This window comes from Hyperolius riggenbachi, chromosome 9 (genome assembly GCF_040937935.1).
Source record: "Hyperolius riggenbachi isolate aHypRig1 chromosome 9, aHypRig1.pri, whole genome shotgun sequence".
Classification (NCBI taxonomy): Eukaryota; Metazoa; Chordata; class Amphibia; order Anura; family Hyperoliidae; genus Hyperolius; species Hyperolius riggenbachi.
Genome location: NC_090654.1, coordinates 273759474 through 273783294, shown reverse-complemented (window position 1 = coordinate 273783294; position 23821 = coordinate 273759474). Strand labels below are relative to the sequence as shown.

The following is a 23821-nucleotide window of genomic DNA, read 5'->3' as shown; positions in this document are numbered from 1 at the left end:
GCAGCCAAAATTCCCTCCTGGGCCCATGAGACGGCTCCTGACCCTCCCTCCCAATCCCCACCCAGCTTAACTGTGCTTCCTGGGACCCCTACAGATTATTTGGCAGTATAGTGTCTCACCTGCCCGCCAGCACAGGTGAGACGCTACTCTGCCATAACTCCGCAAAGCCCCCTAGGGAGCAAGAGTTAAGATGGGGAGACACATTGGCGGCCCCTACAGGCTCTGGGGCCCTGGGGCAATTGCCCCCTTTGCCTCTATGGTAGCGCCGGCCCTGTGTGGATGAGAGATAAATGTGACTGCAGGAAAAGACTTTCTATGGAGCTAGGGGATAGGAGGAAGACGTTCTGCACAATGTCCATTGCAAATAGTTTATCCACCTTTATTAAAAAACCTCCCTGGCGTTCAATTTTCCCAGGATTTCTGTGCAAAAAGTGATACAATTTATTTTTAAAACTTTTTTTTTTCCTGTAACTTGCCAAAATGTGTCAAGCAAGGGTCTAGTATACAGTGCAGGAGAGTGTTGATGTGTATGCATGTCAATACTGTTCACAGCATGTTTTTATGGACAGATACAACAACAACAACAACAAATAACATTTGTAAAGCGCTTTTCTCCCGTGGGACTCAAAGCGCATAAGCATGGCTCCGACCATCGTGGTACAGGGGAAGAATTTATGTATCGGTAAATTTATGTATCTGTCCATACCGCTAGGGAGGTTAAATCTGGTTAAAACCGTACAGGCAAATAGCTAATGGTCAGCTACTTGCCTGTACATTTTTAACCTGATTTAATAAAGGTGGATATACTATTTGCAATGGACATTGTGTAGAGCTCCTGCCTTCTTCTGCACTGTTTGGCTTGAGTTACCTGGCTGGTTTCACCACTGTTCTTGCGGTAGGGGTTTGAGCAGATTTCACCGACCTGAGCTCTGGGGGTAGAAGGAGATGTAGCGACAGTTTTTTTTATGATCCAGGCAGCCTTTCAGATTATAGATTGTACCATGTTTGTTCATCCATTGATCTACCTTTCCTGCAGAGAAGAAGTGCAGTGGCTACCAGTGCAGGAATGGTACTTGCATCCCTTCAGGCAAGCACTGCGATGGGTTGAAGGATTGTCCGGAGGGTGAGGACGAGCAGAACTGTGGTGAGTATAGCTCTGTACTTGTCTGCTATGGGGAATAATCTTATAACTGCGTATCCTGGGCTCCCACGTCTTGCCGTAAAGTCGAGTAAATTATTATTAGTGTGTGCCTCTGTTGTGAAGTTTTCCTTAGGCTATGGTGTTCTAAATGTATTCCTCACTACCTCAAAAACTAATTAAAAAAAGAGCTTTTAGCCAGTCCCATTTTAAAGGATACCTGTAACTACCTAAATAAAAACCCCATACTCAACTAAGAAAGAGGGGGGGCTCTATATCCCTTATATCCTCCCCAGTTCTCTCTGCACCCCCTCGTTCCACCATCGGGACCCCAATTAAACTCCATATAATGGGATCACAATTGTCCCTATGTGTTCTGGGAAACTGCATATGATATATAGATATGGGTGGTAGTGACATTGCGGCATTTCATATGTAGAGTAATTCCTACTGTATTTTATATGTGGGGTAATGATGCCTGCATTTTTTGAGTGGTAATGTCTGCATTTCATGAGGGGTACTGACACCTGCATTTTATATTAGGGGTAATGATGCCTACATTTCATATGGGGGTAATGACACCTGCATTTCATGAGGGGTTATGACACCTGCATTTCATATTAGAGTTAATTACTCCTGCATTTCATATGTGTCCATAATGGATATGTTTGCACTCAAGAAATATATGCGTTTTGGCCTAGGGCTACTGTGAAAGGGCCACTAAGTTACGATCCAACTATAATGTCGAAGAAGCATTAGTCTATTCTGAAGGCTTCAGATGTATTCCGGTATTTCCTTTTCTTGGTTGAGTGTGTAACTTTTTTTTATTCAGGTGGCTACAGTTATCTTTTCTAGAAAAACACAAGACCTCAAAAATGTATATTTTATATATTTGCATATTGTTCATCCTTATTACAGATGACCTCGTAATCCAAAATGTATAACTTGTCTCCTAGAGCCTCTGTGCACCCGCTACATGGACTTTGTGTGTAAGAACCGCCTGCAGTGCCTGTTCCATGCCATGGTGTGTGACGGCGTCGCCCAGTGTCACGATGGTTCTGACGAGGATCCCGTCTATGCTGGATGTTGTGAGTTATGGTTATTGATAATCCTTGTTTTACTTTGTGTAATAGACAAGGATTCCACATCTGGAGACCAATGGGGGGGGTGGGGGAGGGAGAGAGAGAGCAAATTGGGGGGTGGGAAGAGAGCAAATTGTGTGGGTGGGGCTTATAGTGGCATCTGCAAACCTCATTTAATAAGGAGGCCTCAGGTAATCCATCCCTGCCAAAAGCTTCTTTTAAATCACCTATTGGGGCTTTCCATTGGTCTGGTAAACTGGACCCATGGGAATCCTTCAAGCGGACCTGAACTCAGAACTTCCTCTTTGCTCTAAAGAAAAACAAAGCAACAGCATAAAAACGTTTAAAGAAAAACATTTATTTGCTACAGCTGATACAAATCCTGCATTAAATCTGCAATGTTTCTACTTCCTGCTTTCATGGAAGCAGACATAGGGTTAACATCCTGTGTTTACAAATTAGCTGCTATGCAGTGGCTGCCAAGATTCCTGAGCTGACATAGCTGAGAGATGAAATTACAGTTGTGATTAGTCACAGAGGGGGAATTAGACAGGCTAAACTCTCTAAATACATACAGGGTGCATTTCTCTATTTTCCTTGTGTCCTGTGCAAGAGTTCAGGTCCACTTTCCGATTGCAGTGCTCTTGTGCTTAAACTTTAGCCAGCTCATTTGCTGTATATTCTCGGCCTGGCCTTATGATATCATCAAGCCAGAACATGTGACAGGAGGCCTTCAGCAGTACAGCACACAGAACTGCTTGCATGTTGAAGCAGCGTATGCTGCTTCCATCTACCGGTCTCTGTATCGGGGTGTGGAGGCTGAGAGAGCAATTACAATTGAACATAAGGGAGGACTCCCCCATTTAGTCCTTAATTTAGCTCATGGAGTAAAACAGACAGTGTAAATCCCAAGTTCTCTGCCCACATTTATTCCTGAAGAAAAATAGCCATGTCCCTGAGACTAGGATTTCAGAGGGGGAGGGGGGGGGGAAGGGGTGGCAGGAGGGTGAGAGCGGTATTGGGAGGGAAGCCACCCCCAATAAAAAAAATAAATGTTAATAGCATCAATTAATATTTGCTTACCTCTATTGAAGAAAGCATCTAGTGTGATGTAAAAGTAGCTTATATGGGAGGACATTAGACTATGACTATGGTAGGATTAGATTGTGAGCTCCTCTGAGGACAGTCAGTGACCTGACTACGGTATGTACTCTGTAATGTGCTGCAGAAGATGTCAGTGCTATATAAATACATAATAATAATATGGTAGGACATTAGACTATGACGATGGTAGGATTAGATTGTGAGCTCCTCTGAGGACAGTCAGTGACATGACTATGTACTCTGTAATGTGCTGCAGAAGATGTCAGTGCTATATAAATACATAATAATAATATGGTAGGACATTAGACTATGACGATGGTAGGATTAGATTGTGAGCTCCTCTGAGGACAGTCAGTGACATGACTACGGTATGTACTCTGTAATGTGCTGCAGAAGATGTCAGTGCTATATAAATACATAACAGTAATATGGTAGGACATTAGACTATGACTATGGTAGGATTAGATTGTGAGCTCCTCTGAGGACAGTCAGTGACATGACTACGGTATGTACTCTGTAATGTGCTGCAGAAGATGTCAGTGCTATATAAATACATAATAATAATATGGTAGGACATTAGACTATGACGATGGTAGGATTACATTGTGAGCTCCTCTGAGGACAGTCAGTGACATGACTATGTACTCTGTAATGTGCTGCAGAAGATGTCAGTGCCATATAAATACATAATAATAATATGGTAGGACATTAGACTATGACGATGGTAGGATTAGATTGTGAGCTCCTCTGAGGACAGTCAGTGACATGACTACGGTATGTACTCTGTAATGTGCTGCAGAAGAGGTCAGTGCTATATAAATACATAATAGTAATATGGTAGGACATTAGACTATGACTATGGTAGGATTAGATTGTGAGCTCCTCTGAGGACAGTCAGTGACATGACTATGTACTCTGTAATGTGCTGCAGAAGATGTCAGTGCTATATAAATACATAATAATAATATGGTAGGACATTAGACTATGACGATGGTAGGATTAGATTGTGAGCTCCTCTGAGGACAGTCAGTGACATGACTACGGTATGTACTCTGTAATGTGCTGCAGAAGATGTCAGTGCTATATAAATACATAACAGTAATATGGTAGGACATTAGACTATGACTATGGTAGGATTAGATTGTGAGCTCCTCTGAGGACAGTCAGTGACATGACTATGTACTCTGTAATGTGCTGCAGAAGATGTCAGTGCTATATAAATACATAATAATAATATGGTAGGACATTAGACTATGACGATGGTAGGATTAGATTGTGAGCTCCTCTGAGGACAGTCAGTGACATGACTACGGTATGTACTCTGTAATGTGCTGCAGAAGAGGTCAGTGCTATATAAATACATAACAGTAATATGGTAGGACATTAGACTATGACTATGGTAGGATTAGATTGTGAGCTCCTCTGAGGACAGTCAGTGACATGACTATGTACTCTGTAATGTGCTGCAGAAGATGTCAGTGCTATATAAATACATAATAATAATATGGTAGGACATTAGACTATGACGATGGTAGGATTAGATTGTGAGCTCCTCTGAGGACAGTCAGTGACATGACTACGGTATGTACTCTGTAATGTGCTGCAGAAGATGTCAGTGCTATATAAATACATAACAGTAATATGGTAGGACATTAGACTATGACTATGGTAGGATTAGATTGTGAGCTCCTCTGAGGACAGTCAGTGACATGACTATGTACTCTGTAATGTGCTGCAGAAGATGTCAGTGCTATATAAATACATAATAATAATATGGTAGGACATTAGACTATGACGATGGTAGGATTAGATTGTGAGCTCCTCTGAGGACAGTCAGTGACATGACTACGGTATGTACTCTGTAATGTGCTGCAGAAGAGGTCAGTGCTATATAAATACATAACAGTAATATGGTAGGACATTAGACTATGACTATGGTAGGATTAGATTGTGAGCTCCTCTGAGGACAGTCAGTGACATGACTATGTACTCTGTAATGTGCTGCAGAAGATGTCAGTGCTATATAAATACATAATAATAATATGGTAGGACATTAGACTATGACTATGGTAGGATTAGATTGTGAGCTCCTCTGAGGACAGTCAGATACATGACTATATACTCTGTAATGTGCTGCAGAAGATGTCAGTGCTATATATGGGAATGTGCCCTAATCCTCCTTTCGGTGTCTTTTCTGTGTTGTCCAGCAAGGGGTCCTGAGTTTAAGAAGAGCTGCGATCCGCTGAACTTCTCCTGTCAGAACGGCGTCTGTATCAGCTTAGTGTGGAAGTGTGACGGGATGGACGACTGTGGGGATTACTCCGATGAGGCCAACTGCGGTAAGACTCATAATGGCTATTCCCACCCAGGATTGGCATTTTAAAGAGGCCCCGTAGTGAGCTACAGTAGAAAGCATTAAATGATTCAGGATGCCAACTTTCACAGTAATTTTCTTGGTTTCAGCCTCAGAAACACTTCCTTTATCTTTATATTGCTGTATATTGGTCTGTAGCCCCACCCTCCCAGTGATGCTTAGCCTAGGTTGTTTATTATGTGGAAGAACAATACATTGAATCAGGGCAGCCATCAGGGGGGGGGGGGGGGGGGGGGGCGGCAACTGACACTGCAGTGAGGGGCCCAGGGCTTCTGGGGGCCCTGGGCCTCTCCAAAGCGCTGGAAGGGGCGCATGTGCTGGCTGCGGGCCTGTGGCTCACCAACCAGCACACCGCGTTCCAGCACTGAGAGAAGAGTGACATCAGCACTTGAACGTGGGGAGCAGATGAGTGAGCCCGTTACAGCGAACTATCTATATTCGGGCGCTACTTATATCTGACTACAGGCTACCTATACTGGGGGACCACCTATACCTAGCTACCTATACTGAGGGCACCACCTATACCTGGCTACCTATTCTGGGGAACCACCTATACCTGGCTACCTATACTGGGGCACCACCTATACCTGGCTACCTATACTGGGGGACCACCTATACCTAGCTACCTATACTGAGGGCACCACCTATACCTGGCTACCTATTCTGGGGAACCACCTATACCTGGCTACCTATACTGGGGCACCACCTATACCTGGCTACCTATACTGGGGCACCACCTATACCTGGCTACCTATACTGGGGCACCACCTATACCTGGCTACCTATACTGGGGCACCATCTATACCTGGCTACCTATACTGGGGCACCACCTATACCTGGCTACCTATACTGGGGCACCACCTATACCTGGCTAACTATACTGGGGCACCTCCTATACCTGGCTACCTATACTGAGGGCACCACCTATACCTAGCTACCTATACTGAGGGCACCACCTATACCTGGCTACCTATACTGGGGCACCACCTATACCTGGCTACCTATACTGAGGCACCACCTATACCTGGCTACCTATACTGGGGCACCACCTATACCTGGCTACCTATACTGGGGCACCACCTATACCTGGCTACCTATACTGGGGCACCTCCTATACCTGGCTACCTATACTGAGGGCACCACCTATACCTGGCTACCTATACTGGGGCACCACCTATACCTAGCTACTTATACTGAGGGCACCACCTATACCTGGCTACCTATACTGAGGGCACCACCTATACTTGGCTACCTATACTGAGGGCACCACCTATACATGGCTACCAATACTGGGGCACCACCTATACCTAGTTACCTATACTGGGGCACCACCTATACCTAGCTACTTATACTGAGGCACCACCTATACTTGGCTACCTATACTGAGGGCACCACCTATACTTGGCTACCTATACTGAGGGCACCACCTATACATGGCTACCAATACTGGGGCACCACCTATACCTAGTTACCTATACTGGGGCACCACCTATATTTGGCTACCTATACTGAGGGCACCACCTATACCTGGCTACCTATACTGGGGCACCACCTATACCTGGCTACCTATACTGGGGCACCACCTATACTTGGCTACCTATACTGAGGGCACCAACTATGCCTGGCTACCTATACTGGGGCACCACCTATACCTGGCTACCTATACTGGGGCACCACCTATACCTGGCTAACCTATACTGGGGCACCACCTTTAACTGGCCACCTATACATGGCTACCTATACTGGGGGACCACCTATACCTAGCTACCTATACTGAGGGCACCACCTATACCTGGCTACCTATACTGGGGCACCACCTATACCTAGCTACCTATACTGAGGGCACCACCTATACCTGGCTACCTATACTGGGGCACCACCTATACCTGGCTACCTATACTGGAGCATCGCCTATAGTTGAATACCTATACTTGGGGGCACCTGTATCTTGCTGGCCTATACTTGGGCACCAGCTATACCAGGCTACCTATACTGGGGGCATCTACACCAGGCTACCTATACTGGGGCACCACCTATAGCTGGCTACTTACACTGGGGGATCCTATACCTGGCTACCTATACTGGGGGCACCTATGCCTGGATACCTATACTGGGGGCACCTATACCTGGCTAGGGCAGGTGGATGAGCTGAGACAGAAGGAGACAAGAGGTTACACAGGGGCATAAAAGAGGCGCAGGGAGAACAGAGGCGGACAAAAGAGGCACAGGAAGACGAGAACATGAGGTCACACAGAGGGACACAAAAGAGGCACAAACTGAGGTGAGACAGAGGGGGATAAAAGAGGCACAGGAAGAAAAGAGGGGGACAAAAGAGAACGGATAAAGGATAAGAACGGACCTACAAATCCCTATCTCATTTGTTAACCAGGGACTACCTGTATTTTGCTAGTATTTGGCTCTGCCCACAACATGCCATGGCCACGCCCACTTTTTGCCACATCACGCTGTGCATGCCGCTTTCTTCAGTATTGGAGCCATGCACATTTTTTGCTGCAGTGCACTTTGCGCATGGACACGGGGGTGGGGTGGCTAGTGGGCGGGCACAGCAACCATTGGGTGGGCCCAGGGAGAGGGGGTTAGGCCTGATGATGTGTGAGGGGCCCCACAATTTTTGATGGTGGCCCTGCATTGAATTGTAATGTATAATTCTTGTATTTACTCCCTTTATTCGCCATTGTCTTGTTTTACAGAGAACCCCACAGACACGCCCACATGCGCCCGCTATTACCAGTTCCAGTGTGAGAACGGCCACTGCATCCCGACCCGATGGAAGTGCGATGGAGAGAACGATTGTGGAGACTGGTCTGATGAGAAGGAGTGCGGAGGTGAGATCGGTAAAATGCTGAGTGCATTTCCAAACTAAAGCCTGGTCCACACTTTCAATTATGATTGGCCAATCACTGACTAATTTTACCACCTCCGTGTTGTATGAAGGGCAACAGATTTTGAATATTATGAGCAGATTGTGTAGGTAAACCTTCACACTACATGAAGGTGGTAAAATTGGTCATGGATTGGCCAATCATAATTGAAAGTTTGTACCAGGCTTTAGATGATAAATCTGAGCAGCTCTGGTGCAAGACAATTGCTTTGATTTGGTTGATCAGCGGAGCCTAGCAGGTGATCTAGTTGCTGAATCTTGTGATGTTTTTTTGGACCAAATAGTGAGCCGGAGCTCTGGATTCCTTCTTTAAAATAAAGAGGCCCTGTAGTGACATATAGTAGAATGCTGTAAATTATTCACGATACCCACTTTAACAGTAATTTTCCTGGTTTAAGCATCAGGAATACTTCCCATGCCTATATATTGCTGTATATTGGTATGTGGCCCCCCGCTCTTCCACTGAGGCTTAGCCTAGGCTATTTATTATGCAAAATTCTCCCCACCAGAGCATTCTGGGAGACCAGAGATCTTTTCTACAGTCCTTAGAACTCTCAGTAAATGAACAATCCACAGATATAGCCTGGCAACAGTAAAAATTACATTATCTGTGATAAATTTCAGAATGTACTGGTAAATCAAGCAGCTGATAGTTTACAATGGGCAAACACTGACTAAATAATTTATAAATGCCTTTTGTTAAAAAAAGGTATGCATTTTTACCCATTATGTTATTTTGACTACAGTTCCTCTTGAAAGGAAAACTGAAGTGAGGGGATATGGAGGTGACCTATTTATTCATTTTTAACCCCTTCCCGACCGTCTAACGCCAATAGGCGTCAGGAAGGTGGCTCCCCCAGGACCACTTCACGCTGAGCGGCGTCAAGTCCTGGGGGAAGAGATCACGGGGGATCGCGCCTCCCAGCTTGGCTCCCTCAACAGTCTCTCAGCTGCCGCTGGTAAACTGGAAAGAAAAGAAATGGCCATTTCTTTTTGTTGTACAGCGCTGCGATCTACTGCAGCGCTGTACTGGGGACAGTTCAGTCACTTGGCTGTCCCCTAGAGGGCACAGAAAAAGGATCACTCTCATAGGCTGATGCCTGTGAGAGAAGATCCTGCTGATTGGCTGTCAGGGGGAGGGAGGGTGAAAATAAAAAATACACACATTTGTTAAAAAACAAAAAAACAAATTTAATTAAAAAAAAAGTTTGGCGGTACACAATGCTGTATCAATCTATGGGCCAAGCGCCTACTGCAGAAGTCTCAAACTCAATTTACCTGGGGGCCGCAGGCGGCAAAGTCAGGATGAGGCTGGGCCGCATAAGGAATTTCACAATCGCGGCGCATCGCCGCCTCTGCCCGGCCCTCTCACGCTTCCTTCACAGAGAGGGGCAGGGCGAGGCGGTGATCCGTGCGGCGATTGACGTCAGGAGGGGCAGAGCTGAAGCTGAAAGCTCTGCCCCTTCCAGGAAATGCCGGCGGATTGCCCCCCGGGCAATTTGGGGGCTCTGCAGCCCTCGGTTAGTGGCGGGGATGCGGCAGATTACTTGGGAGCACTGAAGCGAACTATAAGGAAGTTTTTGCCGGTGAGGGCCACAAAATATTGTATCGAGGGCCGCAAATGGCTCGCGGGTCGCAAGTTTGAGACCCCTGGCCTACTGTAAGACAGTAGGCTCTTGGCCCATAGATTGATACAGCGCTGTGTACCTCCAAACGTGAAACGCGTTGCATACTTGGAGAGCGTGTAATAAATGTTATTGTCTATTTACGACTCCTCATTGGCTGGTCATTATATACCTGAGGGTGGTGTCCACCTACCCCCTCCTTTTAAACGGTTTTTAACTATTTTATTCTAATTTGGCGCCTCTGTTACTAAGTGAAAAAGTTTGCTCGATCACCGGCGGGTCAGGAGTGCGCTGTTAGCGGCTTTCGATATGGCGGCGTTCGACGCAGCAATAAATCACCTGTCCGGCCGCTGCTAGTCCCTGGGTCCCCGCTGCCTCTCACTTCTTCCGGCATCTTCTTTCGACTTCCTGTCCAGTCCTGCATTTTGTTTTTCTAAAATACGTCCCTGTATGTCCTTTGTCACCCATTTTTTTGGTTTGTTCCTGGTCTGGGTGACTTTTCCGAACTGCAGGAACTGTGAAATGCCAGCAGTATTGTGGGAAGTTTATTCCTTTTTTTTTTATTTATTATTTTTTTTTTTCATTCGCTACAGTAACAAGCTTATCTCAGCAGGCACATACCAGAAAGCTTCCTATTTCTGATAAGGACACTATGACAGGAGGTAACTGAATCCTCCCTCTTTTTAAAGGACTTACGAGGCCAAAAGCACTAAAAAAGTAAAGTACCTGCATGATGTTTAAATGCACGGAGGACGCCATCAGCGCCCTCCGTGCAGTTCCGCCGGGTCCCCTTAGTAAAATCTCACCCCCCCCCCCCCCCCCCCATGCTGTTCGCGAACCCACAGGCCAAGTTGGGCTCTCCTGTCACTCCTAACATGGCCGCCGGAGCTGGCCGCGACTGCGCAGTCCACATTGCCCCGGGTGCGGCTGCGCAGCTCTAGGGCCTCCTCCCCCCCCCCGATCCATGCTACAGTGCGTGGTTCGCGGGGTTGGCCCTAGAGCTGCACTGCCGCACTCGCGGCAGTGTGGACTGCACAGCCGCGGCCAGCTCTGGCGGCCATATTAGGAGTAGCAGGAGAGCCCGACCCGGCCTGTGGGGTTGCGAGCGGCACGGGGGGGGGGGGCAATTTCACTAAGGGGACCCGGCGGAACTGCACTGAGGGCGCTGATGGCGTCCTCCGTGCATTTAAACATCATGCACTTTACTTTTTTAGTGCTTTTGGCCTCGTAAGTCCTTTAAAGAGTTTACATTGTGATGTAATCTAGGTGAGGTTTGCTGTGGGAGGGACAGTAAGCTGAAGCAGTAGGGAGGAAAAATTAACGCTGAGCTGGGTTGAAAAAAAGAAAAAGGGCATCACAGAAAACAGTAAAGATGGAAACCAGGAGAAATATTATTTTCTATTTCTAATATCATATTTCTCCAAAATCTGACAGTGAACACTAAAAATAGGACAGGTAAGCTAAATAAGTCCTTTCTTATTGAATGATTTTTTTTTCAGTTAATATGGAGTGTCATTCTAATTTAAAGGGAAGGTCCAAGCTGACAAAAAAAACAAACTGCACTTACCTGGGGCTTCCTCCAGCCCCTGACAGTTGATCTGTGCCCTCGCCGCAGCTCCTCTCCCTCCCCGCGTCCAGCGGTGAAGAAGCTGACCTCGCCAGGTCGGCGTCCGGGTCGGCTTCATGTGCGCTCCACGGCGCGGGTCACGTGGTGTACGTGACGTCATCGGGTCTCTACTGCGCAGGCTCAGTAGTTCTGCGCCTGCGCAGTAGAGACCCGATGATGTCGCATACACCACGTGACCCGCGCCGTGGAGCGCACATGAAGCCGACCCGTCGCGGGACACCGGGAGTGAGAGGAGCTGCGGCGGTTTCCTTTTAAAGGCGTGTTTTGGCCTGTCCTGGCAGTTCTTGTCATAGTTTGCGATATTTCTTTTCCGGAATGTCAGATTCTGCAACTTTATAACAAAGTAAATGTCTCTGGAAAGCTCCATAACTCCTTTTTCTGTTCTTCTAGAAAGCATTCCACAAAGTACCGCCAGACCCTCCGTGTGTCCCGCCAATCACTTCCGCTGTGACAATGGGGTGTGCATCCTAAACACCTGGGTGTGTGATGGCTACAAGGACTGCATCTATGGCTCTGATGAGGAGGGCTGCCCAACCTCCGGTAACCATTTCTTGCTTCCCTGCATAACAATGATCAGGTTTCAATTATTTTAATGGATGGTTTATGTTTGCTACACCTTAGTGCCAGTGGCGTACCTAAAGAAAATCTGAACTGAAAATTAAAAGTCAAAATAAGCATACACAGGTCATATTTACCTCCCATGAAGCCTGCTCCTCATCCCTTTCATAAGGGGAAGGTACAGACTAACCAGCAAGCTCATGGTGACCCAGAACTCATTGGAGTGTGTAAGGGACTACAATGGTCCTAAAAGCCCCCTTACTAAAATGCTAAGAAAAACAAAAGTTTGTTTTCTTAAAACAGAAGCAACAATGGTTAATTTGCATATATTCAGCAGTGATACATTGTGGGAGACATTTCAGACCTCACTCCAACCTGAATTATCGCAAATACTTTGTTTTAAGAAAGCAAACTTTTGTTTTCCATAAGGGGAAGGAGAACACAAGGGCAGAGGAAACACAGGGGACAGGGGGGGGGGGGGGGGGGGGGCAGAGGAGGACACAGGAGGTACATGGGGGGTTGAGGGGAGAAGATCCACAAAACGCCCCTGCACCATTGACGCTCTGGGTTTAGCATATGTTTTTCCCCGGGATTTTGGTCTCTGCACCTTTGGTCTGAAAAATGTTTTAACCACTTGAGGACCATAGGCTTACATACCCTTAGTGACCAGGCTATTTTTTTAGGCAATTTAGTGTTCTGCAGCTTTAAAAGCTGGCTGCAGAGCCAATATCCCCCCCCCCCCTTTTCTGCCCACCAACAGAGCTTTCTGTGGGTGGGCTCTGATCTTTGTTCTTGTGTTTATTTAAAACATTTTTATTAATGATTAATGGGATTTTATTTTCCCTCCTCCCTCCCTACTCCCGCCATCCAAATCGGGGTGATCCCTTCTCATAGGCATCAGCCTAAAGGGGCGGATCGCTCAGAAGCAGCCGTATCAGTCCGCCGACAGTGCGTACACACGCCGGACTGTCGTTGGCACGCCCACCCAGCGGGAGGTAACGACGGACCCGTCGTTGCCTCCAGTCCGGCGTGTGTACGCACCTTAAAGGGAAACTCCGACCAAGAATTGAACTTTATCCCAATCAGTAGCTGATACCCCCTTTTACATGAGAAATATGATTTTCACAAACAGACCATCAGGGGGCGCTGTGTGACTAATTTTGTGCTGAAATCTCTCCCACAAGAAGCTCTGAATACCTCGGTACTCCTGGCAAACTGCCACAATGTAACAATGTTCACAGACAGGAAATGGCTGTTTTCAGCTGTCTAACAGCTAGAAACAGTTAAATAACCTGCCCACAGTAACAATGTCACCATGTAATAAATGTCAGAAAGTGAATCAGGGAGAGGAAAGATTTTACAATGAGCAAACACTGACTAAATCATTTATACATAATTATTGTAAAAATGAAGCACTTTTTTTATTACATTATTTTCACTGGAGTTCCTCTTTAAGGGGGATCGCCATCGGAGCTTCTCCAGGGACGGTCCCCTGTACAGCGCTGCTGTAAATCGCAGCACTGTATAGTATAAATAGATGTCGGTTTTACCGTCTAACAGTCTCCTAGCGGTGATCGCCGCTGGTAGATTGATGACAGAGCGAAATGGAGCATCGGTGCGCGTGATCCCCTGTAAAACCCCGCCCCAGGACTTGACTCCTTTCGACGTAACACAGTGCTGGGGCTGCCACCTTCCTTCTTTCTCATTTTTTCTACTCCTGTAAGACCTCACTGATCTATGAGTAGCCACATAACCTTGTGTTCCTTCCTCTGCCAGGGAATACCACACTGCCCACCACCACACCGCATGGGCGCTGCAGTCGCTTTGAATTTGAGTGCCAGAAGTCCAAGTACTGCATACCAAGATGGAAGCAGTGTGATGGCATTCGGGACTGCCAGGATGGCACCGATGAGCTTAATTGCCGTAAGTCCCGGAGCTTCTGTCTTTGTTAGATTCATCCTCTTCAGATGTATCGGTCAGTTAAACGTTGGCAGGCAGATTTTTGTTTGTTCCACAGGATTCCCCAATACTCTTAGGGTTGGTTCACATGGACAATTGGCGGCGTTTACTGCCAAGCGTTTGGGACTCGTCTGCTAAACGCTCCCATTCAAGTGAATGGGAGCGGTTAGCATCGTGTGATTACCATCGATTGCGCAAGCGAGGCATTTCCGATCCCGATTTACCGCGTTGTTTCAGCTGCCCCTACAAGCCGCATGCAGCGCCCAGGGTCGCCTAGCTGCCGCGGCTTTATGTCCGCTTGCTGGGACGAAAAAAACGCAAATCGCAACGGGAAGCCGACAATCGCCTCACCGCTGCCCCCGAACGAGATGTCACAGGACGACGCGGCTTCCGGCCGCCCCGACACCGCCTGCCGTCCGTGTGAACCAGCCCTTATGGTGGCTTTACATCAGGTGGTTGAGATAATCTGTGCCGTTAAGAGCCTGCCCCATCAATGATGCGACCGGTTTTGGGCCGAAATGAGCATGTATCGATCGGACATGCTGCACGATGTAGGGCCGACATGCTCGATTGGGTGTGTGCAGCGGTGACGGCATGCAATGTTGTGACAAACTCAACGGAACCCCCGGCACTGTCCCCTCTAGTTTAAAATGTACACCATGGGTGCATACTTTACCTGTCGGTGTATACTGCTGGCTCCATCCAAATACACGTGCCCCACGTGGTTGCTGGCGTTACGTGGGTGACTCTGCACACGTGCCCATGTTACACCAGCAACTACGTGGGTGCACGTGTATGTGGATGGAGCTTGAAGCCGGTGGCAAACATTAACCGGTAAAGTATACTGCACGGAGCACCGGTGTGGGGGGCACATTAGGGGGACAGTGGCCAAGGTCGGCCAGGCGGCATCACAAGGACGATTCCCAAAAGATTTCATGCTGAAATCTGTCTGAAATTGGTGTGCCGTGTGTGGGCAGGCAACAGATCCCTCTCTGATCGGAGAGGGATGCTTCTTATGATAGATCTGTCCTTACATCGAGTAATTTATGGGTGCCTTTAGACTTGCCGATGGATTTTGATCTCCTGTGTGTCCTTTTTTTGCAGCCACTCACAGACCTTCCACCTGTGTGAACGGGACTTTGTGCGAAGACGGCGAGGCCTGCTTAGCGCTGTCCGACCGCTGCGACGGTTTCCTGGACTGCTCTGACGGCAGCGATGAAAATAACTGCACTGGTAAGATGAAGTCATTAGGGGTGCTGCGTACACCTGTACCTACTGTGCAGACGCGTCACAAAGCTGCAGCCTAGCGACGCGTTCTGGTATTATAGAGGGGTGATGGCCTGAGGCATGATGGGAGTGGATTCCGGTGGGTGGAGTAAGTAGGGGAACTATTGATATCATTGATTTATAAAGCACCAACATATACACTAACATAAGAAAAAAATGGGGTACAAAATAGAATGGTATACACCAGTATAAAAAACAGAATTGGCAATTACATGATGAATTAAATTCAACATGATGTCAATAAAAATATGTAACAATAGTATAATAATTCCAAGACACAAGAGTGAGAGAGCTCTGCCCTACAATCTGAAGGAATAGTAGGAACAAGAGTTGGGGTAGTATATAATATGTATACCTAGACGCAAAGTGTTTTATTTAGTAAGGAGCTCAACCTGTCCAGAGGTTGGAGGGGAATGGCCTAAGTTAGAGCATATGCTTGTTGGAAAATTGAGTTTTGAGGAAGCGCTTAAAGATTTAAAAGGTTGGAGAGTGACAGATGTGTTTTTTAAAAGGATTCCAGAGGAGAGGTGAAGCACGTGATAAGTCTTGTATACGTGAAAGCGAGGAGGTTGTGTGCTCTGAGATTGTGGTTGGGTTGGTATCTGGAAACTAGCAAAGAAAAGTACAGGGGAGAGAGATTGTGGAGAGCTTTGTAGGTTGAAGTTAAGATTTTGAAATGGATTTTTCTAGGTGAATTGGCAGCCAGTGAAGAGCTTGACAGAGAGGAGCAGCAGAGGAAGAGTGAGAAGAGAGATGAATGAGACAAGCAGCTGAGTTCAGTACCGACTGGAGCAGTGCCAGTCTGTTAGTTGATAGTCCACAAAGTAGTATATTACAATAGTCCAAATGAAAGATTATAAGAGCATGTATTCAAATTTTAATTGTGTCCCGAATGAGAAAGGGTTTTGAGTTGTAGATGACAGGAGCTGGTTAGAGAGTGAATGTGAGGAATAAATGAGAGCGGAGTCTAATATTACCCCTAAGCATTGTGCTTTGGGAACTAGCTATAGAAGCATTATTATTAACATTTATTGTTATCAGAGAGAGAGATGGACAGAGATGGAAAAATGAACTCTGTTGAGATGATTCAGAACTGTAGATCTTTCAACAATGCATCTGCGTGACTGTACTCACACTAGAGACACTCAGCGGACACCACAAAGTGTAGATTATCCTTTATACAAGCCTCAAGTCATTAGTGATGAAAAAAAAATGCCTGTCCCTTTGTATCTCTCGTACAGAAGACAGCGTTGTGTACAAGGTGCAGAATCTCCAGTGGATTGCCGATTTCTCTGGGAATATAACTCTGTCCTGGACACGCCCTAAAAAGATGCCTCTGACCTCCTGTATTTACTACGTCTATTACAGGTAATCTGTCAAGGATATCCTCCTGCAGGCTCAAGCTGACTCCACACCACACACACCACACACCACACACACACCACACACACCACACACACCACACACACCACACACACCACACACACACCACACACACACCACACACACACCACACACACACCACACACACCACACACACACCACACACACACCACACACACCACACACACACCACACACACACCACACACACCACACACACACCACACACACACCACACACACACCACACACACACCACACACCACACACCACACACACACACACCACACACCACACACACACCACACACCACACACACACCACACACCACACACACACCACACACCACACACCACACACACACCACACACACACCACACACACACCACACACACACCACACACACACCACACACACACCACACACACACCACACACACACCACACACACCACACACACACCACACACACACCACACACACACACACCACACACACACCACACACACACCACACACCACACACACACACACACACACCACACACACACACACACACACACACACCACACACACACACACACACCACACACACACACACACACCACACACACACACCACCCACACCACACACCACACACACCACCCACACCACACACCACCCACACCACACACCACCCACACCACACACCACACACACCACCCACACCACACACCACACCACACACACACCACACACACACCACACACACACCACACACACACCACACACACCACACACCACACACACCACACACCACACACCACACACACACCACACACCACACACACACACACCACACACACACCACACACACACACCACACACACACCACACACACCACACACACACCACACACACACCACACACACACACACACACACCACACACACACCACACACCACACACCACACACCACACACCACACACACACACACACCACACACCACACACACACACACACCACACACACACACACACCACACACACACACCACACACATGCCACAGATACTGCACACGCCCGGCGCGCACACACCACACCAAACGCACCACTCCAAACACACCACACACACACACCACACACACATCACACAAACTCAGGTTTCCTTTAGGTAAAGTAATGGGCCATGTCATTTTCAAGAATAATTTTTATCATGATTAACCTCCCTAGCGGTAATCCCGAGTTAGGCCCGGGATGGAAATCTGCAGCTCAGAGCGGTCAGGGATGCTCAAATCCGAACTTTGGATGAATCTGGATAGTAGCTATCCAGATTTCACCCTGTAAATGACAATCACCTGTGCGGGTGGGGGGTCAATCTTACCTCTCTGACGTCGTCTTAGGTCCGTCCCTCGGCGCCTCCCACGATGCGTTCCAAGAAGCGTTCCACGCTGCGGTCACGTGATTACAAACACTTCCTCCTTCCGGGTTGAAGGAGGAAGTGTATAATCACGTGACGCGCGTGGAACGCATCGTGGAAGGCGCCGAGGGACGGACCGAAGAAGATGTCAGAGAGGTAAGATTGACCCCCACCCACCCCTCATAGGTGATTGTCATTAACTGGGTGAAATCCGGATAGCAACTATCCGGATTTATCCAAAGTTCGGATTTGAGGATCCCTGAGAGCGGTAATCCAGTGCCTGGGTGAGTTATATGCAGGAGCTGCTGCAGATCTCTCCATGGTATGTTTTTTTTCTTCTTTTGTAGGGTCTAAAAGCTTGTGAAAAAATTGCACGGCTTTTAGACCCTAAAATAATCATAATGCCAGGGACGTTAAGACCTCATTCACACTATACATGCTGTCGTGCACATTTCTGCAGCGCGCGTATGGTGTGCGATCAGCAAGAACATCAGAAGTGCTTAGACAGCAATTCTAACCTGCAGACTATGTGCGCTGCTTAGCAGAGTTAAGAGTTGACTCAGAGTTCGGGGGAGTGGATACGCTATCGCACTGCTACACACATTTATGGCAAAGCTCATCGCTGATTCCATTCCCTCTAATGAATGAGATCAGCAGCGCAACTCACAGTAACGCAGATGGCGTGTAATTGGGTGCGCTTGCTTTCCGAATGCACGGCCATACGCCTAATGTGAACGAGGCCTTAAAGAGACTCCGTAACAAAAATTGCATCCTGTTTTTTATCATCCTACAAGTTCCAAAAGCTATTCTAATGTGTTCTGGCTTACTGCAGCACTTTATACTATCACTGTCTCTGTAATAAATCAATGTATCTTTCCCCTGTCAGACTTGTCAGCCTGTGTCTGGAAGGCTGCCAAGTTCTTCAGTGTTGTGGTTCTGCTATGAACTCCCCCTTCTAGGTCCCTCTGTGCACACTGCCTGTGTATTATTTAGATTAGAGTAGCTTCTCTCTTCTCTCTTATCTTTTACAAGCTGGATAACTCGTCCTCTGCGCTGGCTGGGCTTTCACATAGTGAGGAATTACAGACAAGGGCAAAGCTGTTTGCAGGAAGAAAAGAGCAGCCTGAAACTTCAGTGCATGAGAACTGCAGGGGGAAAGAAACACACAAATGATCTATTGAGATTCAAAAGGAAGGCTGTATACAGCCTGCTTGTGTATGGATGTATTTTCTATGTGTGGACATACTGTACATCAACCTACTTCCTGTTTTGGTGGCCATTTTGTTTGTTTATAAACAAACTTTTTAAAACTCTTTTTAACCACTTTTAATGCGGCGAGGAGCGGCGAAATTGTGACAGAGGGTAATGGGAGATGTCCCCTAACGCACTGGTATGTTTACTTTTGTGCGATTTTAACAATACAGATTCTCTTTAAGCCCCATCAACACATTACAATTCCACGTGAGCTCGATCGAATGCGATTAGATCAAATCGATTAAATCCAACCTGTCCGAACCGGGACTTGATAGCGTGGTCGATTTTGCATTGATAACTGACCAAAATCGATCACACTATCAATCAAGTCACGATCGGACATGTCTGATTTAATCGATTCTAATCAATTCGATGCAATCGAATTCAATCGTTTGCATGTGGAATTGTAACGTGTAGAATGGGCTTTAGATTTGCTAAAACATACAGGCCCTTATCTCCTTGGAGAAAAGTTTTCATCTTCCATTTAAAATAACTTTTCAGCATTCTGCAATTGAAAAAGGGTCAAAAAGTAGGTGAACCGGTACTGACCAAATTATTTTTAGCATCTTCTTGCTTGCTGGTGGCTTAAAAGGCATTTTATTGGCAAGGTGAGAAAATATCCACTACCGTGTTTCCACAAAAAATAAGCCCTAGCTGCAGTTACTAAAGGAGTTCCGATGTAAAGTGGGTATAGAAAATCGGACGCTATGCTGGTGTATTGAGAGGTGTGCAGTCTCTTACCGCACCTCCCTCCTAACTTGGCCAGTGCCCTTTGACCCCGTCGCTGCACATTCACTGCATGCTGGTCCTTCATGACCGCGCTCTCGTCATGGTCAATGTGCGTGCACTGACGCGTCCCCGACGCACGTTGATTATGACAAGAGGGGAGCGCGGTCACAAAGGAGTGCATGTGCGGTGACCGAGTCAACGGGCATCGACCATGTTAGGATACTTGAGCTGTTAACAGGGGACCGTGGGGAGGCAGCCACAAGGGAGGTGCGGTTAGAGTCTGCACCCCTCCCCATACAATAGCATAGCGTCTGATTATCAATACCCCTCAAAAAATATAAGACTTGAAAATAAGCCCTAGCACATTTTATGGAGGAAATATTACTATAAGACAGTGTCTTATTTTTGGAGTAACAGGAGAAAATTCATGAGAAAAAGTTAAATCCATATGGATCACAGTACAGAGCTAGAGATATCACACGCATATAACTTTCATCCCAGTTGTAGCGTCCAAACGTCATGATTATTTCTCTTTACCATCTCAGCTAGAGGCTCAGTGTAATGTCTTCTGTATGCAGGATCGTTGGGGACAGCACCTGGAAGTGGATCGATACTAACAGCAATAAGACCAATTTCATCCTAAAGATCCTGAAGCCAGACACCACGTATCAGGTGAAAGTGCAGGTGCAGTGCCTGCGCAGAATGCACAACAGCAATGATGTCATCACCCTGCGCACTCCGGAGGGCTGTAAGTGTCACCCCTAGACAGCAGCATGGCCTAGCACTGCTCAGGACATTCATTTGATGTTGGCTGTTTATCAATTTTGGTGTGCTGCAAATGGCTAGCAGAGGCCAATGCCTTGGCACTTAAGGTGTTCTTTAACAACACAATTTGATAAATGAGCGTTTGGGTCCACCAACAGTCGAAAATCTCCTAACCAATCCGAACAGATTAATGTACCTGATCTTCTGTTCAATCCCTTCAATCTGATCAGATTGGTCAGGGAATGTTCATACATTGGTGGTCTTGAATGATAGTTTGATTGATCGTTCCTAGGTGAATTGTATCATTACTGGCCACCTTAAGGTCTGGGACAATCTTCTTCAGCAGCGCTTTGGGATTGCTGATGATTGCACTCCAGTAGAAAAGATACTTTTCATAGCGATTTTGCTGTGACCTTGTAGCGATTAGGTTCTTTTAAATAAATTTTGATACTTGCAGCGTCTCCCAAAGTCTGGCTTCTGGCATGTAGCCCCACCCCCTAGCACAAGGGCGTGTCTCTAATTGGAGGTAGAGAAGCAGCTATGATGACCTGTGCTGGGGGCGGGGCTATGGGCCTGAAACCGGCAGAAATTTAGGTCTGGTAAGTATTTCAAACTTTTAAGCCCAATCTACACGATAGGATTCTTTGTACGATTCGATTACAATTCTATTTACGATCCGATTAAATTTGACATGTCCGATCGGGATTCGATTCAATTGGCAAAACAATGGCAAATCGAATTGAATCGAGTCGGATTTAATCGTATCGTGTAAAAAACAGTTTATTGTACAGCGCTTCAGAAAAAAACAAACAAAAAATCTTACCACATGGCCTCTTTTTTTTTTTTTTTTTTTTTGGGGGGGGGGGGGGGGGGTTGTATGCAGATCACCAGACTAGGGCGAGTGTTGCTCCAAACAGTGCCCTGTCCCATAGGGCCCCTGCATGCAAGCTTTGGGCCATGGCAATGAATAAAGAACTTTATTGAAGTACAATATCTTGAATCCAGTCAGTGTTTTTACTTAAAAAGTAATAAACTAGTTATTGGTGTCATTGTGCTGTATAGAATGTACTTCACAATAGCAATTTAAAGGTAGCTAAGACAAAGTAGCTTGTATAACCTCCAGCTATGTGAGGTCATAACTAGGGATGATCAATGACATGCAAAGGCTTCTGAGTTTTTGCAAATTTATGTATCTTTTTATGCAAATATATGCAGCTTGAAAATGGACCAATCAGGTCCCACCCAGGTTTAAATTGATTGGTGCTTTTTCAAGCTGCATATATTTGCATATAAATTTGCATAAGCTTGGAAATATTTGCATATCATTGATCATCCATAGTCCTAACACGTTTGATACTTCAGAACATTTTATAATCAGTAACGCCGGTATTGGAGTCATGCAGTGCACAGTGTGGAAGCGCGAACCATCATGTCCATAGCATGAATGCGCCTGCATGTCTGAGATGGGAGGAGCCAAGCCGCCAATTATGCAGAACTTTACATCCAGTAATGTGGAAAACAGACTACAGGCTTTATATCTTACAAATATTAAGCATGATTTATGTTGCATTAAAAGCAGTGAAGGGAAATTTCCAGGACTGTAGTTTTAAAGTGAAACGAGCAGCATTTTTAGCCCCCAGGGCATCTCAATAGCACATTAAAAATGCATACTAACAATGTGGCTCGTAACTGAAAAAATCCATTCTACCTCTTCTTTTTACATTTAATCGTTTGTAAGAGGCTTTTTTTGCCCTACTTCTGCATCCTGCAGCCGCAGAAAGAGCAGGCAGATGAGGACTGGTGTAATTAGCCGTAGCAATGCGCAAACAAAAGCTTTAATCAGCAGAGGGGGTGGGGAGATAGGACATGTTCTTCAAACAGTTTAGAGAAGTCGCACTTGATTACATTTACACCTTCCCTATGGGCAGAGGGGAGAAAAGCTGCTTGGATCCTTTTAAACCTCCTCCTTCAGAGTGATTGTGTTTATTCCTGTCATACAGTACCGGATGCTCCACAACACCTGACGCTGTCGCTGAAGAGTAATGTTCTATCTACCATCACCGCAAGCTGGTTTCCCCCCGCTAATGCTCATGGACTGATCCGAGAATATGTGGTGAGTAAATGGACAGAACCATCTCTCCTCAAAATAAAGGAAAGTTTGTGAAAGTTTTCTGCAAATGGAAGATATAGAACCCAATTTTGTGGACATTTACCACATTTATTTGATCCTTTACCCTCTGCTCATAGTAAATAATGCAGGTTTAAAGTGGTAGTGCACTTAAAGGACAACTGAATTGAGCGAGATATGGAGGCTGCCATATTTATTTCCTTTTAAGCAATACCAGTTGCCTGGCTGTCCTGCTGATTCTCTGCCTAGTCTAGGTCCACACTAGGCACGGTTGCAGGACGGACACTGCAGTCCGGGATCAGGGGAAGTACCACCGGACTGCAAACTGATCCGTTTTCATAAAAAGTGCATCAGTTTTGCATCAGTTTCCGTTCAGTTTTTACCCCAAAATACGGACAGAAAACGTCTCTAAACGTCATTAGGAAGGAAGTGGGAGGATTTTTTTGGGCCAATAATAAAGTTCAGGCTATCCGTTTTGTCATCCGTTTTTGGTGCTATTTTGCCTGTGGAA

The 23821-nt window shown here is 46.4% G+C and overlaps 1 protein-coding gene across 1 annotated transcript in view; it reads left to right on the top strand.

Annotated features, from left to right (window-relative positions):
• Positions 1-23821, top strand: part of SORL1 (sortilin related receptor 1) — a 184660-nt gene that overhangs the window by 119267 nt on the left and 41572 nt on the right. Inside the window, exons 27-36 of the mRNA XM_068254599.1 lie at positions 1037-1144; positions 2095-2226; positions 5532-5663; positions 8410-8544; positions 12243-12392; positions 14187-14333; positions 15474-15602; positions 16898-17024; positions 20996-21165; positions 23183-23295. Coding sequence (XP_068110700.1) covers positions 1037-1144; positions 2095-2226; positions 5532-5663; positions 8410-8544; positions 12243-12392; positions 14187-14333; positions 15474-15602; positions 16898-17024; positions 20996-21165; positions 23183-23295 — 1343 coding nt within the window. The remainder of the gene's footprint in view (positions 1-1036; positions 1145-2094; positions 2227-5531; positions 5664-8409; positions 8545-12242; positions 12393-14186; positions 14334-15473; positions 15603-16897; positions 17025-20995; positions 21166-23182; positions 23296-23821) is intronic.